Source organism: Phymastichus coffea, unplaced genomic scaffold (genome assembly GCF_024137745.1).
Source record: "Phymastichus coffea isolate CEN01 unplaced genomic scaffold, Cenicafe_Pcof_1.1 PCOF00007, whole genome shotgun sequence".
In the NCBI taxonomy this organism is placed as follows: domain Eukaryota; kingdom Metazoa; phylum Arthropoda; class Insecta; order Hymenoptera; family Eulophidae; genus Phymastichus; species Phymastichus coffea.
The window spans coordinates 27,036-42,754 of record NW_026706818.1 but is presented as its reverse complement, the minus strand read 5'-3'; the positions used below and the strand labels follow the sequence as shown (position 1 = coordinate 42,754).

The following is a 15,719-nucleotide window of genomic DNA, read 5'->3' as shown; positions in this document are numbered from 1 at the left end:
CATACTAATAGGTATATATACGTATTTCGCGAGGCGGTTTTAGCCAATATAAAAATACTAACGTGAGATAATGTTACTCTTATTTTCCACCTTAAACACACTCGAGTATGTGCGTGGCAAAGCAAAATCAAACTGTGGCATGACGTGGAAACCACAATCAACGAATGCGGTTCATGTGGTTCAAATAGCAAGATTTGAACTGCAACTGTTTTTTCCTTGATAGAAATCGCAATCGTTGACGTATGTGATAAGCCAAGTTATAACAGTGGAGGAACCTCGGGCACCTTGATTTGATATCGGTTTGTGTGGTGCCAACTTCAAAACATGTTTCGTTCACTTACAGTATATATAAGCATATTCGTTCAGCATACTTCAGTAAATTATTAATAGAACTTTGCTTTACATCTACGTTTTTGAATATCAAAATTGTGTTAGAATGGCAATTGAAATTCACAACGTCATTCAAAAATTCATGAAAACATTCCACATAAGTGCGGTTGTAGAAAGCATACCTATATTAAACGATGCTGAGAAACAGCTACACGATTATGTTGAATATATATTGAGAAAAAGCATTGAAACAAATTTATGTATTGAATGTGAGACAAATGAGAACTTATGTTTTCTGGATGATTTTGATATTAATCCAGAAGTAATTGACGATCAATTTGAAGAAATACATGGTGTAGACTATGCCTAGGTACCTACTTGTACGGTAACAAATACGGTACTCGACGATGGATATAAAAGAAAAGCTGTTGAATACTGGGAAAGTGGTAAGAAAAAGAAACTATCTTTAAGTTCCGTTCAGAGTAAATATAAACAAGTTTCATCAGAACGTCAGTTGAGAACATGGAAACAGCAAATTTTGACAAGCAGGACCAAAAGAGAGAATCTGTTTAAAGTTTTAGGATATACTTTACAACAACTCAAAGGTGCTTTAGTTCGGAAGTTAACAGTGCATGATTTAGATCTTAAAAGATGGGCTTTACAAAAAAAGTATGAGTTAGATATGCCTTGGTTCAAAGCTTCACCCAATTGGATATTACTATTCAAAAAAAAGCATAAAATTGTATCGCGTAAAATAACTAAATACGAGTATGTGACTAAAGTGTCTGTTGAAAATGAGGCTCGTTTGAAGTTAGATAGTCAAAATTTTATCAACCTTATAAAAACAGAATTATCAACCAAAAGTGCAAGTAACATATATAATTCCGATCAAAGTGGATTCAATTTAGAAATATATACTGGCAGAACATTGAGTGAAAAAGATAAAAAGACAGTCGAATCAGTAGTACAATCAGTATCATCGACTAAGAGTTACGGGTTATAGCGAGGCAGGGTAACTAGCTCGAGGTTTAAGAAAATTGGGTTCGGGGTGGTAGGGAATCAGGGTAACAAATGAATGCTCTGTTCACTCTCCAATGAAGGGGTAGCAGCCCCTGGTGACGAATACTATATACTTTTGTGTTAGATTTTAAACGGAATTTCATAAACTTCATTTCTTCTGAAAAAATTTTGCAAGAAATTATTTTGAAAACATAGCTTTTCTTTCAGACGACTTAGGGGGTTGCGACCCTTTTAGACGAAATCAATATATTTAACTAAAATTTGTTAAATGAATTTTTTAGAGTTTTTTTCGCTTAGTTTTAGTTTTTTTATGCATTACTACGTCCCTAGACATTTTAAAACGAAGCGTAAAAAAAAAGTTAAATTCCTTTATTTTTTTAATGCGCTAAAAAACCGAAAAAAAAATTTTCCACTATTTCTTTATTTTAACTTCATTTTCGTATTCTTGGGCACAAAATGAAACTTTTTTCTCCTTGGCATTTTTTTCCAAAACGTACGTAAGTCGAAGTAATTGAGGATTGAAAAAAAAGGTTATTTTTTTACAAAAAACGCCATAACTCGGTTAAAAAACATCGGATAGAACCTCGAAGAGCTAATTTTAAAGGGAAAGACATTACCCTCCGAACCCCTCCCGTCGATTTGCCCTCCACCGCCTGGTTCTAAATTGGCATTGATTTAAGTCGAGGTTAAAAAAATTTTTTTAATCAGTTTTTTTACTGTAAAAAACACATATTTTTATTTTTAAGTCTCTGCACGTCTTAAATGGAAGCTTTTGCAATTACCTTTAAAATGCCCTACGGTTTTTTGTGATACGATGATTTCCGACCGAGATACAAAACTTTCAAGTTTGCCTAATTTTGAGGTAAGTATGGCAAAAGTGATTGACGGGCAGTGTAGTTTAGTGATGTTCAGTATATTTTACACAGACAGCACTTTTATAACAATAGTTTTTTGTATGCTCTTTGGCAGAATGTTGTTGTCTTCGCACCACGTTGAAAGTCAAGAGGCTAAAAATGTTGGAAAAATTTTCATAATCGTATTCGTAAGAGCGATGCCTCGATAGTTAGCAGGGTTGGATGGATCTTTTTTTTCGTTGAATAGCTAAATATCCGAGAGGCACCAACTCACTGGTATATTTCCCATATCAAATACCTTATTGCATAAATTGGTTAGATATGCAGTCCATGTTCCGAGTAGGTTTTTGAGAAACTCGTTTGGGATCTCATCCTGTCCAGGGACTTGTTTTGTTTTTAAGGTGTTCAAGACTGTGCGAACTTCATCAAAAGTAAATCCTCTATCCGGAAATGGGTGTGAGCAGTCAAGATAAATGCTCATCGTTAGGCATCTAGGTGGAAAGCATTTGTCGTAGAAATCTAACAAAATGTTGGTAGGATACAGGCAGGGCAAGGTTTTGTGCGATCTAAACTTTTTAATTGTTGTTTAGAAAACCCTGTGATTCTTGACATTTGCTAAATTTAATTGCTGTTGGTGTATAAACTCATTTTTCTCTTTTTTATATAAATTCTTATAATCTTCCCTTACAAGATCATATGCAGCGTTGAGGCCAGAGTTTTTGGACCTCATCCACATTTTATAGATTTTTTTGCGTTTAGCACATGCCGCTTTGCAGTTACGGTTGTACCATGGCTTATTACGAGGCTTCATAGATGGCATATCTTTGTGATGAATCCGAATTTACATACCTAGAGCTCTAGAAGCAAATTTATTTCCATTTATAAATCAATCGTTGAGGTTATCTACATCGAGGAGATCCAGCATATTGATTTCATCTAATTTGTTAAAATACGAATTATGTTTTTCGTGATTCCAATCAAACTTTGTTCGATCTGGCAGTTGTGTTGATTAGGAGCGACATGATTTATGACTGAATCTATGGATGCGAAAACTGGAAGATGATCAGATTGGCTAGCGTTTAGGATTGAGAAGTCAGATAAAGTGAGCAGACCTTCTTGATTAGTCCATATCAAGTTGATTGTACTAGTGCCATTGTTGCTAAAAAAAGTGTAGTTTCCTTCATGATCCGGCTTCTTCCGTGTAATACTGTAAGGCCGATGCTTTCCATCGCTTGACAGAGTAAGCGACCTTGTTTGTTGCTACTAAAATCGGCAGCTTTGCGCAGGTTGTTGAATCGTGAATTGGCTACCGTTTCTTCTGCTACTTGATTTTCGTCGCTGATACGTGAACGAAAGTCACCTCCTACAATGATAACTCTGTTGTGGTGGTTGGATTTGGTAGTAAAAAAGTGAAGGAATTTATCTAACCTTGTTTCAAACTTAGATATGTCTGCGTGCTTGAGAGATACGTTAACGATTATGCAATCAATCCGATGAACGAAACACTTTATGGCCATAAACAAACCATTGCACTCTATTAGTTTATAAGATTGAAATAGGCTACGGTTAACAAAAATGCCCAATCCTCCACTTGCTCTACCCTGACTCTTGACTTTTGTAGCTTGATTGTCAAAAATATCAAAGTTTGTAAATAGAAGCGAGAGTTTGCTAATGCTATCATATCCAGGTTTCTGAAACACATAAGATTGCAGTGTTAATAAAGTTATCAAATTATTCATTATTAGTTAAATTAAGAAAGTTTTTAAATGCATGTAAATTCCAAAAAACGATTATGTTACGCTCGGTCATTGGATTGGTGCGATGATCTGCGGTGTTATTTGTATGTTCGTCGTAGGTGTGTGAAGTGATATCTCATTGTTGAATTGGTTGTGTAGACGAGCAGTGTAGCTGCGCCTGGTATTAATAGAGCTCATTGTGGCGTGCATTAAATTTGAGAATTTTGTCGAAAAGGAGAGTGAGAGGATGGACGATATTCCATGAGACCGTCGTCTTTCCATATTTTGGTATTATCATTGATGGTGATTTTTCGATATCCAACCTTTACTTTATTTCCTTGTTGTTTTTCATTTTTGGCTATTTCACCCAGCTTTCTCTGCATATGTTGTTCTTTTTTTGTTCTATCATTGAAGATGTATAATTCATTGCCCTTGAATTTATCTTTGTTGCGTATAACCTCGTATTTTTTGTCGTAGGAGGAGAGCTTTTCTACTGTCAACGTTTATTTCTTTTTGGATGTGAATGAAACTGTATCAATAATGATAGTTTGGACGCCGACTTTGTCTAATAAAGTCGGTGATTTCAACTTTGGATTTGATGTTTGTTGGGAGACCTTTGATCACTATATTGTTTAACTTTTCATTTTTTTGATCTTGCTTCTTCACGATTTTCAAGTATTTTAAGGCGTTTAATCAAGTAGTCTATATCCTCTCTCCATTTATCTTCTCTTTATATTATTTCCTCTGCAACTATCTCTTTCACATGGTCTTTCAAATTATCAAATTGATTTTGAACATTCGATACTTGGTTGCTGAGTGTATCGACTTTCTCAATGAAAGTTTCAAGTATTTTCGCGAGATCCTTTTCGGCATTTTTTGCCTTATTTTGGTAGATATCTTATATAGATCTTACGTTTATTGTCAAAGGGGGTTTCCTGGGTGGCATTGTCAAGTCTCGCGTGTGAGGTTAGAAGTCGAGCGTATATACTGTTGCGCTGCGGTTAGCCACTTGTGAGTTAGGTTAGAACTAATCTCAAAAATGCAATAAGTTTTTGGAGGCTAATTACAAGTAATCGGCCGATTTTTATAACAAATTTGATTGATTGATCAAATCGGCACATCTACGATAAACTTAGCCTAGCACCAATTACCTGACGATCTCACTCTTGATATATTGATAGCACGTTTTATTGCGACATACTCGTTTTCCACTTCACCGCTTGCAGATAATCTTATTGAATAAGTAACGAGGGCAAAAATACTGGATTAACTTCAGCAATCAGTTACCTCCGCGCGCGCATGCATCAAATTCGCCAATAATTTACGGAAAAGCTCCCGCGATGCGACAAATGAAGTAAACGTTATTGGAAGTTACTCACATGCAATGCCTGTGTTCTATATATAGGAGTTGCATATTTGATAGTTTTGTATCTGTTTTTATTTAGATTTCCAATCGCTATATCAATATCTTGTTTTATTTTTAGTGGTATGTTACATGAAAGTTCTTCATTTATTATTTCCCTGTAAAGTTTCCAATTTGTTTTTTTATTATACAGTGAGAAGTTTTTTAAATTTGTTGTGATTGTTTATTTAACATTAATAAAGATTAGGAAGTGATCTGATGTCAAATCAAAGCATAATTTCGCTGTGGAATATTTAGAACATAATCCTTTTATAATTACAAAATCTATTAAATCCGGTAATTCATTTATATCTGAAGCCCAGTAGGTGGTTTCTTCTGTTAATATTGGTGTTGAATTTTGGATTTGGAGTTCGTGATCTGGATCCCCACCATGAGTGTTTAGCATTATAGTCTCCACCTGCGAGGAAGTGATTTCCGAAGCTATTAATAATTTTTTTTATTGTTCTTTTGTTATTGAGTGTTTTGGAGAGTATAATGTAGTAATACTATTTGACCGCTGTTATCTGACATTACTACGTTTGTTACTTGCAGGTAATACGTATTTGTATGCTTTTATTCCGTGATAATTTATAGTGTTTTTAATTACTGTAGCTATACCTCCGTGTACCTTGCCGTCAGGATGGTTAGTATTGTATAATGTATATTGTGAAATTTTAAGACAATTTTTATGAATAAAATGTTTTTTAGATATTAACATAATATCTACATTATTTTCGGTAAGAAACAGTTTTAATTCTATGCTTCTTTACGCTAAACCATTAGCGTTCCAAATTGCGATTTTTATTTCTGTGTTCATTTAGTTTTGTTTATGAGCGTCGTGAGTAGATTTAGCATTGTGTCCATTAGGTTCATCAGCTGTATCATCACGTTTACTAGTTGACTGTTATTGTTGTTGTTATCTACTAGTTGATAACTACGTTGGATTTGGTTCTTCTTCCGTTGTGTTTACATTACCGCGTGCAGCATGCATATGAAACATTTGTTCTAACGTTGTTTTCTGTCATTGTTATTTGTTTTGGTCTTACTGCTGGATATAATTTCTGTTGCAGTAATTTTCTTGTGCTGCATCCTTTGTAACTAGCTAGGTGATTTTCACCACAGTTAGCGTATTTTACATGTTTTATTTTTGTACGTATTGAGTAATCTGTTTTTAAATGATTTTTTGCGCATTTAACACAGACGGGTATTTTGTGACAATAATTTTTTGTGTGATCGTACTTTCGGCAACGCATGTATTGAATAATACCTCGTTTTTTATACGGAGGTTCAAAATTTATAATTTGGTTCATTAATTAATTTATTTCATATAGTTCTTTATTGTTAGAATTTTGTTTGCGGCTGTTTTGTTATCTTGTGTTTAATGTTTGATATAGGGATAACTGAATGATTATATGATTCTATTTCTGTTTTAAGTTCATTTCAATTAACCGCCGGGTGCATATTATTTAGTATCGCTTTATATGGTTTCTTTTTTAGTTCGATTTTAGTTAGATTAAAAGCTTAAAGATTTTCTATTTGTATTTTTATTTCGTTGTTATATAAAACTTTTAAGGAGTATTCATTTTTTGTTATATGATCTAATAATATTTTGTATGCTACTTACGAATATCAGCTGAGGTGGATGGAGTTTTCTTAGTACTTCCCTGTATCGAATGTATTGTGTTTGCATTTTCGGTCTCGATTTCTATGCTGTTGATTCCTTTTTCTTGTAACAATTTAAATTGGTTAACTAGTTTCATATTGTCTTTAGTGTTTCTTAATCAATAGTCTTCAATAATTGTTTGTTGCTTCTTGTAAGATTTTTTTCTTCAGGATTATTCCTGAGTTTTTTGTTTTGCACCGTTTTCCATCCGATTACTTCTTCACTTAATTTTTCGTTATTCATTATTGATATCACTGTCACTGTTTGATTGGCTTTTTTTAAATTTATGCTTATTTGTTGCGTTTGCTCTAGGTGCTCGAGTTTACTTACAACGGAACCACCCCAACCCAACCCCACCGATTTTAATGATTTTCGGATATGTTGTAATACTTGAAAAGCTATTTGACACGCGTTTTTTACATAGGCTGACATCCACTTTTAAGGGGTGAAATCCACTCCTGATATCCACCTTGAAAATGATTTTTTAATATATCTCTGCATCTAATAAATATTTTCAAATAAAATGAACGCCGGTAGAAGCACCTACTTATAAGAAATATTTTGGCATCAATTTTATTTAAAAATATTCATTAGATGCAGAGATATATTAAAAAAACCATTTTTGGGCTGGATTTCAGGGGTGGATCACCCTTTAAAAGTTTATGTCAGCCGATAAAAAACACACGTGTCGAATATTTTTTCAAATATTACAACATATCCAAACATCATTAAAATCGGTGGGGATGGGTTGGGGTGGTTTCCTTCTTAGAGCGTTCCGTTGCATGTCCATTCAGAATGAGCGTTACCAAACGATTCTAAATATGACTGGAACCTTTTTCTTCTTTGCACCGGTAAGCGTAAAATTGCGTATTTTTTTTAATAATTGGCAAATATTTTTCTGAAGTTGTCGGCTAAATTTTAATTTTATTTTCTTCTATCACTTTTAAAGTATAATTTTCTTTAGCTATTGTGTTCAGTATATTTTCTAACAGTTTGATATTCTTTACATTGTAAACGATGATTGGAGGAGATTTGCTTTTCTATTTATTTGCCTCGTTGTTTTCTTCGTCACCATGATTTTTTTATTTTCTTTAATTGTTTATTTTTTTGAAATATTTCGTACCTGTTGCTTGTGTTACTTAGCCATTAATCTGATAATTGTGCTTGACGTTTTTTAAATAAAGTTTGAATTTATGGGCTGTTTCTCTGTCTTTTATTATTTACAGTGTTTTAGTTTTCAGTTTAGTTTATATTAGAAATAGACATGTCGTCCCCTATTTAAGTAGTCATTTCGGTCATTATTTGTTTTTTTATTTATTTGTTTTGAGGTACCGTTAGTAAATTTTAACCCGTTTTCGCCGAGAAAGCCACTCGAGGTACCCCAGTCTTTGAGAGCTTGTAACTGACGTTAAAAATGTAAAAAAAAATTGAGATGGCCATATTCTGAAAGTTCAAAATCTCCTCTTTCCGATGGTATCCATAAAAATTTTTGAAAAATTTTTTTAGCTATTGCAAAATGCGATTTAACAAAAAATACATGAATTTTTCACCCATCTTTTTTTTTAAATCAAGTTTTGAACCTCATTAATCCGTGGAAGAAATTCTTGAATATTAGGGACTCATGATTCGTGGATCGATTTTTCACATGGGGGTTTTCACAATGGCGCCTTGATTGCAAGATTTTTGTCAATATGTTTATAAATTTTTTACTCAATAACTATGGGGTTATGAAAAAATTGTCAAGAGGGAAAATGTCTTCAAAATTACTTAAATATTGCACTTAAATTTTTTCAAAATAATTCAAGAAAATTTTTGTATTTTTGCAAAAAGAAAATTTATGCAAAATTCATAAGTTGCTCGAAAAAATCCGAAAAAATTTCCCATATATTCTACGGTTTATTCTAAAAATATTTTATTCTTATAAATTTTTTTATAAATGTAATAGTTTTTGAATAAAAAATTTGTTAAAATCAAACTTACTCTAACTTTTTGTCTCTTGTTTCCGAGATAACTATATGCACGTTTGGTGACTTACATTTACAAAAAATTTATAAGAATAAAATGTTCTTAGAATGAACCATAGAATATATGGGGATTTTTTCGAGCAACTTATAAATTTTGCATAAATTTCCTTTTTGTAAAAATAAAAAAATTTTCTTGAATCGTTTTAAAAAATTTTGGGTGAAATATCTGAGTAATTTTAAAGATATTTTACTTCTCGACAATTTTTCCATAACCCCATAGTTATTGAGTAAAAAATTCATAAACATATTGATAAAAATTTTGCAATCAAAGCGACATTTTGAAAACCCCCATGTGAAAAATCGATCCACGAACTATGAGTACTTAATACTCAAGCATTTATCTGCCACATATGCTCTTCTTCACCGTTGCCCCAGTGCCGTACCTCGGAACAAGAAGGCTTGCATAAGTGTGAGCTCGCCATGCACACACTCGCAGCCGAGCGCGGCGCGCGGATCTCAACGAAAGTCCGACGGCTGAAACAACAGCCATGCCGTCATTTTCCATCACAATTTTGAAATATCACGAATATTACATTTTTTAAATAAATTGGAACTTTTCTTCAGACAAATAAAGGATAACACAGATATCTAGAGTGATAAGCTGTAGAAGTATCTATCGCTCTTTAGTATTATAAGCTCTAGATAATGTTAGCCTCTACGAACATCATATATTGATAGAATCAAGGGAAATGATGCCAAATTTAAACACATTATATTGATATTTGCTATAAAATAAACGTAATATTTCGTGGGAATGTTAGAAACGTTCTTTTTAAAAAGATGAATTATAGATTTTACCTTATTGTCAACGTATATCATGTTTCAAAATCGTTGATTTATTTTTCGACATTAACTCAGTAGCGTTAAAAATTTACTTATAGCATTATTCTTCGTGTTTTTTTAATTATAAGCTTGATTTAAATGCTTGATTTTGGAAATTACAATATTTTGAGAAATTTAATTATACTCTGAGTAAATATATTATAATTTACAGAAAATCTAATTCATGCCAAATATTTTTCAGATTAACGCTACTGTATCGCAGAAACGAGCAAGAACTAGGATAACTGATGATCAACTTAAAATTTTAAGAGCTCATTTTGATATCAATAACTCACCTGGAGAAGATCAAATTATTGATATGGCTGCACAGAGTGGATTGCCACCAAAAGTTATAAAACACTGGTTCCGCAATACATTATTTAAAGAACGACAACGAAATAAAGATAGTCCTTATAATTTTAATAATCCACCTAGTACAACACTGAATTTGGAGGAATATGAAAAAACTGGTGAAGCTAAAGTGTCACCTTTAATTTCTGGTACAAATACTATCTCTGCAGAACATAAAACTGACGAGCAAAATATGACTACGAGCCAACAAAATAATGATAATATTCTTCGTAACGAAATCAAACAAGAATATTGTGATCGAACTATTAATCAACAATCTATTGATGATCATCATTCTCCAGAAAGTTCTGGAGACCAGCATTCGGGACCACAATCTCCTGCTGTAACTTCAGCTATAAGTAGTAGTCATCAAGAACCATTAACAAATATTGCCACTTCCAGTCTTACTGATGCATCTACTATGCTTCCTCCTAAGGTGACTTCTCAACATTTTTTTACACCAAATCCCCAATTAATGAATACTGTATTGCCTAACGCATCTCAAGGAGTTCCAACAAATACAAGATGCTTAAGTCCTAAAACATCTGATTTTACATTTAATAATAGTAATGGCAGTAATTCAGGGGGTAATAGTTCTGGAAAAAGAGCAAATAGAACGAGATTTACAGATTATCAAATTAAAGTTCTACAAGAATTTTTTGAAAATAATGCTTATCCAAAAGATGACGATTTAGAATACTTGAGTAAACTATTAGGATTAAGCCCACGAGTTATAGTTGTTTGGTTTCAAAATGCTAGGCAAAAAGCGCGTAAAGTATATGAGAATCAACCTCCTCTAGAACCAATTTCTTCTGGAAGCCGAGATAATGATGATGGAACAGGTCGATTTCAAAGAACACCAGGTCTTAATTATCAGTGCAAAAAGTGTCTTCTTGTGTTTCAACGTTATTATGAACTTATTCGACACCAAAAAACTCATTGTTTTAAAGAAGAAGACGCAAAGCGAAGTGCTCAGGCACAAGCAGCTGCTGCTCAAGTGGCAGCTGTTTTCAGTTCAGAAGATAGCAATAGTAGTTCAACTACTATAATTAATACCCAACCAACAAATTCTTATAATTCTCAATCCAATTCTGACCAATTAAGTGCTAATACAAATTTCTTCCCTCAACAAGCAACGCATCCTCATCAATTAAGTCAACAATGTGTACAATCAGAATCAAAAGACCAGAATTTTCAATGTGATAAATGCAATTTAGTCTTTGGCAGATTTGAATTGTGGCGCGAACATCAATTAGTGCATATCATGAATCCTACTCTTTTTCCTCCAAATTATCCACCGGATTCTGCTTTCGGAATTTTGCAACAACAAGCGTTACATAACTCGAATTCATCATCAGATATAACTCATTCTTTGATAAACGTAATACAAGAAAAAAAGAGAAAATTTGATGACTTCGAAGAAAGTCAAAGTGCAGATGGAAAATCGACTTCAGATCACAATGAGCAGCCGAAAGATAAAAGATTACGCACAACGATACTTCCAGAACAATTAGATTATTTATATCAAAAATATCAAATAGAATCAAATCCATCGAGAAAAATGTTAGAAACTATTGCAAAAGAAGTAGGGCTCAAGAAACGCGTTGTACAAGTATGGTTTCAAAATACACGTGCTCGAGAAAGAAAAGGCCAATTCCGAGCGCATAGTCAAGTTATAAATAAAAGATGTCCATTCTGCCCTGCTCTGTTTAAAGTAAAATCAGCTCTTGAATCGCATTTGCATAGTAAACATGCTGATCAAATAGCAAGAGGAGATATTAATGTTGACAATATTCCTGATGAAGAATTGTCCTTAGAATCATCACCTTCAAATTCGAGTACTCCTAACTTAATATCCCCCCTTTTCCCATCTATCAGTACAGAAGTTGAGGCGTCGATCAAAAAGTATTACGAAGAATCAATGAAACGTTACATTTCAGAATTTCAAACGCATGCCAATAATGGGAAACAAGATACAAATAATACTTTATTCCCATGTAGTAGTTATGAATGTCCTTTGGATTTGAGTAAGCCAGTTGATTTGAGCAAATCAGTGAAGTTGACGATAAATAACTTATGTGGTTTAATCGATGATCAGAATCAAAATCAACTTACTCGAAGCGGTAGTGACTATGGTCCTTTAACAGACTTATCAGAAAAAAGTATTTGCGACGATGATAGCTTGAGCGAAACAACTGAGTTTATTGATGAAGAAAATTGTCCAATTAGTCCAATGTCTAATCCTCAAAGTTCTAAACACATAACCAATATTGGAAATATTTCTAATTTAAATGCTGGAGGAAATTCAACATCTCAGAGTAGTGGTAAACGTTATAGAACACAAATGTCAACAACGCAAGTAAAAGTTATGAAATCATTATTTTCGGATTACAAAACTCCAACAATGGCTGAATGTGAAATGTTAGGACGAGAAATAGGATTACCTAAACGAGTTGTTCAGGTATGTATCTATACCATAATTTTAGGTCTATGCGAATTGTCTAGAAATACGACCAATAATGATATACACTTCGCAACAAAATTAACGCAACACTATTTTCAACTAATATAGGGCGCTATAATACTATTATATAACTAATAATAATTCGAAGACCGATATCTCAGATAAAAAATTTTGTAAGGAAATCAATTATTTTTAACTCAAAGGTTGAAGACTCTACTCTAAGATGGTGGAACTCAATTTGCGATTTGAAACAATTTTAAATTTACAATTTTAAAACTCACAAATCGTAAACATTCGTAGTGCGCCTAAATGTAAGTGAATTTCTTTCGATAATTCTGATCATCCTATCTTAATGTACAAGTCTTTCTTTTTAATTAAAAAAAATTGACCTTTTAGGATCTGTTTTTACGATTTTACAGAGTTTTAAGAATTGTATTAAAAAAACGGTTTTTTTTTTCGTGAAAACTGTGATCATTTCAATTTACTCTATGATTAAATCAGCCGTGTAGAATGACTCGATTTCATAGATCGATATCTCAGGTTGAAAATGCTATATGCACGGATTCGTTTGTTATTTCTTAGTTGATTCTGATCAAATCGGAATGAAAAACTCGTAAAAGAGCGAAACGAATATTTCTATCGACTTTAGCGTTACCCAATAAGCACCACGAGGAATTCGTTAATCGGGTTTAGGTTATAATATGTGTATGTAGTTGTGTGTGTGTATATGTTTGTGGGGGACCGATTACTAATAATTTTACAGAAAGCCCTTAATATCTTATATTGACGCCTTAAAGTCTAATAATTTCAACTAATCTTACAGAAATATTAGTGCAAGTTCATGTCATATCTTATAGTATCTCATACCATATCATCTGGAGCCTAACCTAGTTCCGCAAGATTCCTTGGCTGTCTCTGCCTAATACGCGATCGTCTATCCATCATATCCCATACATGTTTAATTGGATAAAGACCTGGACTATTCAATAGATGTGTTAGTATTTCTAAGTGGTGTTTTCGGATGTAAGCTTAAGTAATTGAGGGTTCTATAACTGAAAGGAGACGAAACGAAAATCTGCCTAATAAGTATTGTCCAACCAAGTAAATTATCAACTTATTCAAAACTTAATTAAAAAAAATGTGGTTATATAGAAGATGCAATTTGGTATCTTTTTTCTAAATAAACTTTTTTGATAATTTTTATAGTTTATAAATTATTTCAACAAAAAGCCATTTTTGAGCATTTAAATATTTTCAAAATTTATCACGTCGATTCGCGATAACTTTTGCAAATGATCATATTCTTTCTGAAACTATAGCACGGTAAATTTTGATTTATTAATGCGTCTGCTCAGTCCACGTACGATCTTTAATAATAAATACAAATAAAATGGTGATTAAAAAAAAATTTGTTTGTATTGTAACGGGGGAGGTTATCTGAAAATTGGAAAATTTATATAAGAACAAATTCCCACGATGCAAAGCAAACTGCCACTCCGTTAAACACATATGATAGTACGTGTATTCGCCTTAACGTCAGATGATTTATCCTAGTTGTCTTCTGTTAAACGGAGTTGAACTCACCTTAAGTCACGTGTCTTGTGACACTCGTTGAGTTTTAAGTGTGAGCGACTTTACTCCTAATCTTCTTAATCCCCTAGATGTAATTGGATTAAAACCTGAGCCTTTTTCAATTACTTAAGCTACTAGGAAAATTAAATTACGAAAATGGCGAATAAATTTTACAGACTTTAATTAATAAAAATTACTACAGTCTTTGTAGGGCTGAAAGACTAACGCACGCGAATAGGATTATACAATTAGTTATATTCGGTGAGAAAGAGAGAGAGAGAAGATTCGAATTATACCGCCAACTAACGCTCGACGCGAATACAAAAAATAACGCTATCACGAATATACAAAATACCGAATGTATTTTGTATCGCTTAATATGACGGAAGGTGCACCTACCATGCGGTGCACTTACGGTGATCAGCCGTAATTGTTGTTGCAAAAATCTCAACTGCCGCTGCCCCTCGATTATCAGCTTGCGCTGCCTCGATCTGCCTCAATATAACTTTATTGCTGCTTCTGTACTGCTGCTATTATCTGTCACGGAAATGCCGTTGCACTCACGCACGTAATTTACCCAAAGAAAACTTTACTTTTTTGCGAAACAAAGTGCAAAACAAGTCGGCGGTAAACTCTCGTGAACAGCTGAGGCGAAACTGCCTATTCAAAAGATCGCGCGCCCTCTCTCTCTCTTAACTATTAGAACTAACGCCTGAGAAGCAGAATCGCGAACGGTTCGATTAATTAAATCGACTACCGTTGCAGTATATTCCTTTTTAAATATTCAATTGAAAATTTTCGAGGAAATTTTGAATTTCTAGATTCGAATTATACCAAAATGTACATTATACTGTCCAAAAGTTTTGTTCAAAATTCCAGCACATTATCTGTTATTGTTTAAGAGTCATGGTAATTTTTTTATGAGCGCGCAAGGCGTACATAAAATCCGGCGCGCGACTGGCTGGTCGAAGGCAACGGAAACATTCTGAAGAAATATGCTAAAAGATGCGTAAGTTTTGATAAGTTATATCGCTTATAATCGTAATATTCCTAGATATTTCATAGAATTTTATTGTTGCTTATTTAATTTAATTCTTGATTATAATAATTAAATCACTAAAGTATTTACATTATTGATAACTGATCTTCATTTTATAAAATATATAACACATTATAATTTTTTTATCATTTATAATAATAACATCAAATATTAAATTAATAACTATAGCACATTTTTTCATATTCACAAGCAAAGTGGTACATGCTCATAGTTTCATTTGTAAATTTATTATTAAACGTTTCTTTTTTTAAATTTCTTTTATAACTGACTCTTTTTTAATAATGTCTTTATTAAATGAAATGAACAACAATTAAATACGATGAAACAATTAGGATTATTACGATTGTAAACGATATAACTTATCGAAACATACATATTTCCTACCATATTTCTTCAAAATATCTCAGTTGCCTTCGACTGG

The 15,719-nt window shown here is 32.9% G+C and overlaps 1 protein-coding gene across 1 annotated transcript in view; it reads left to right on the top strand.

Moving 5' to 3' along the window:
• Positions 1 to 12,663, top strand: part of LOC131669114 (zinc finger homeobox protein 4) — a gene marked incomplete at its 3' end in the record, with an annotated part of 333,820 nt that extends 321,157 nt beyond the window's left edge. The window contains exon 5 of the mRNA XM_058943756.1: positions 10,054 to 12,663. Coding sequence (XP_058799739.1) covers positions 10,054 to 12,663 — 2,610 coding nt within the window. The remainder of the gene's footprint in view (positions 1 to 10,053) is intronic.
• Between the last annotated feature and the right edge of the window lie 3,056 nt (positions 12,664 to 15,719).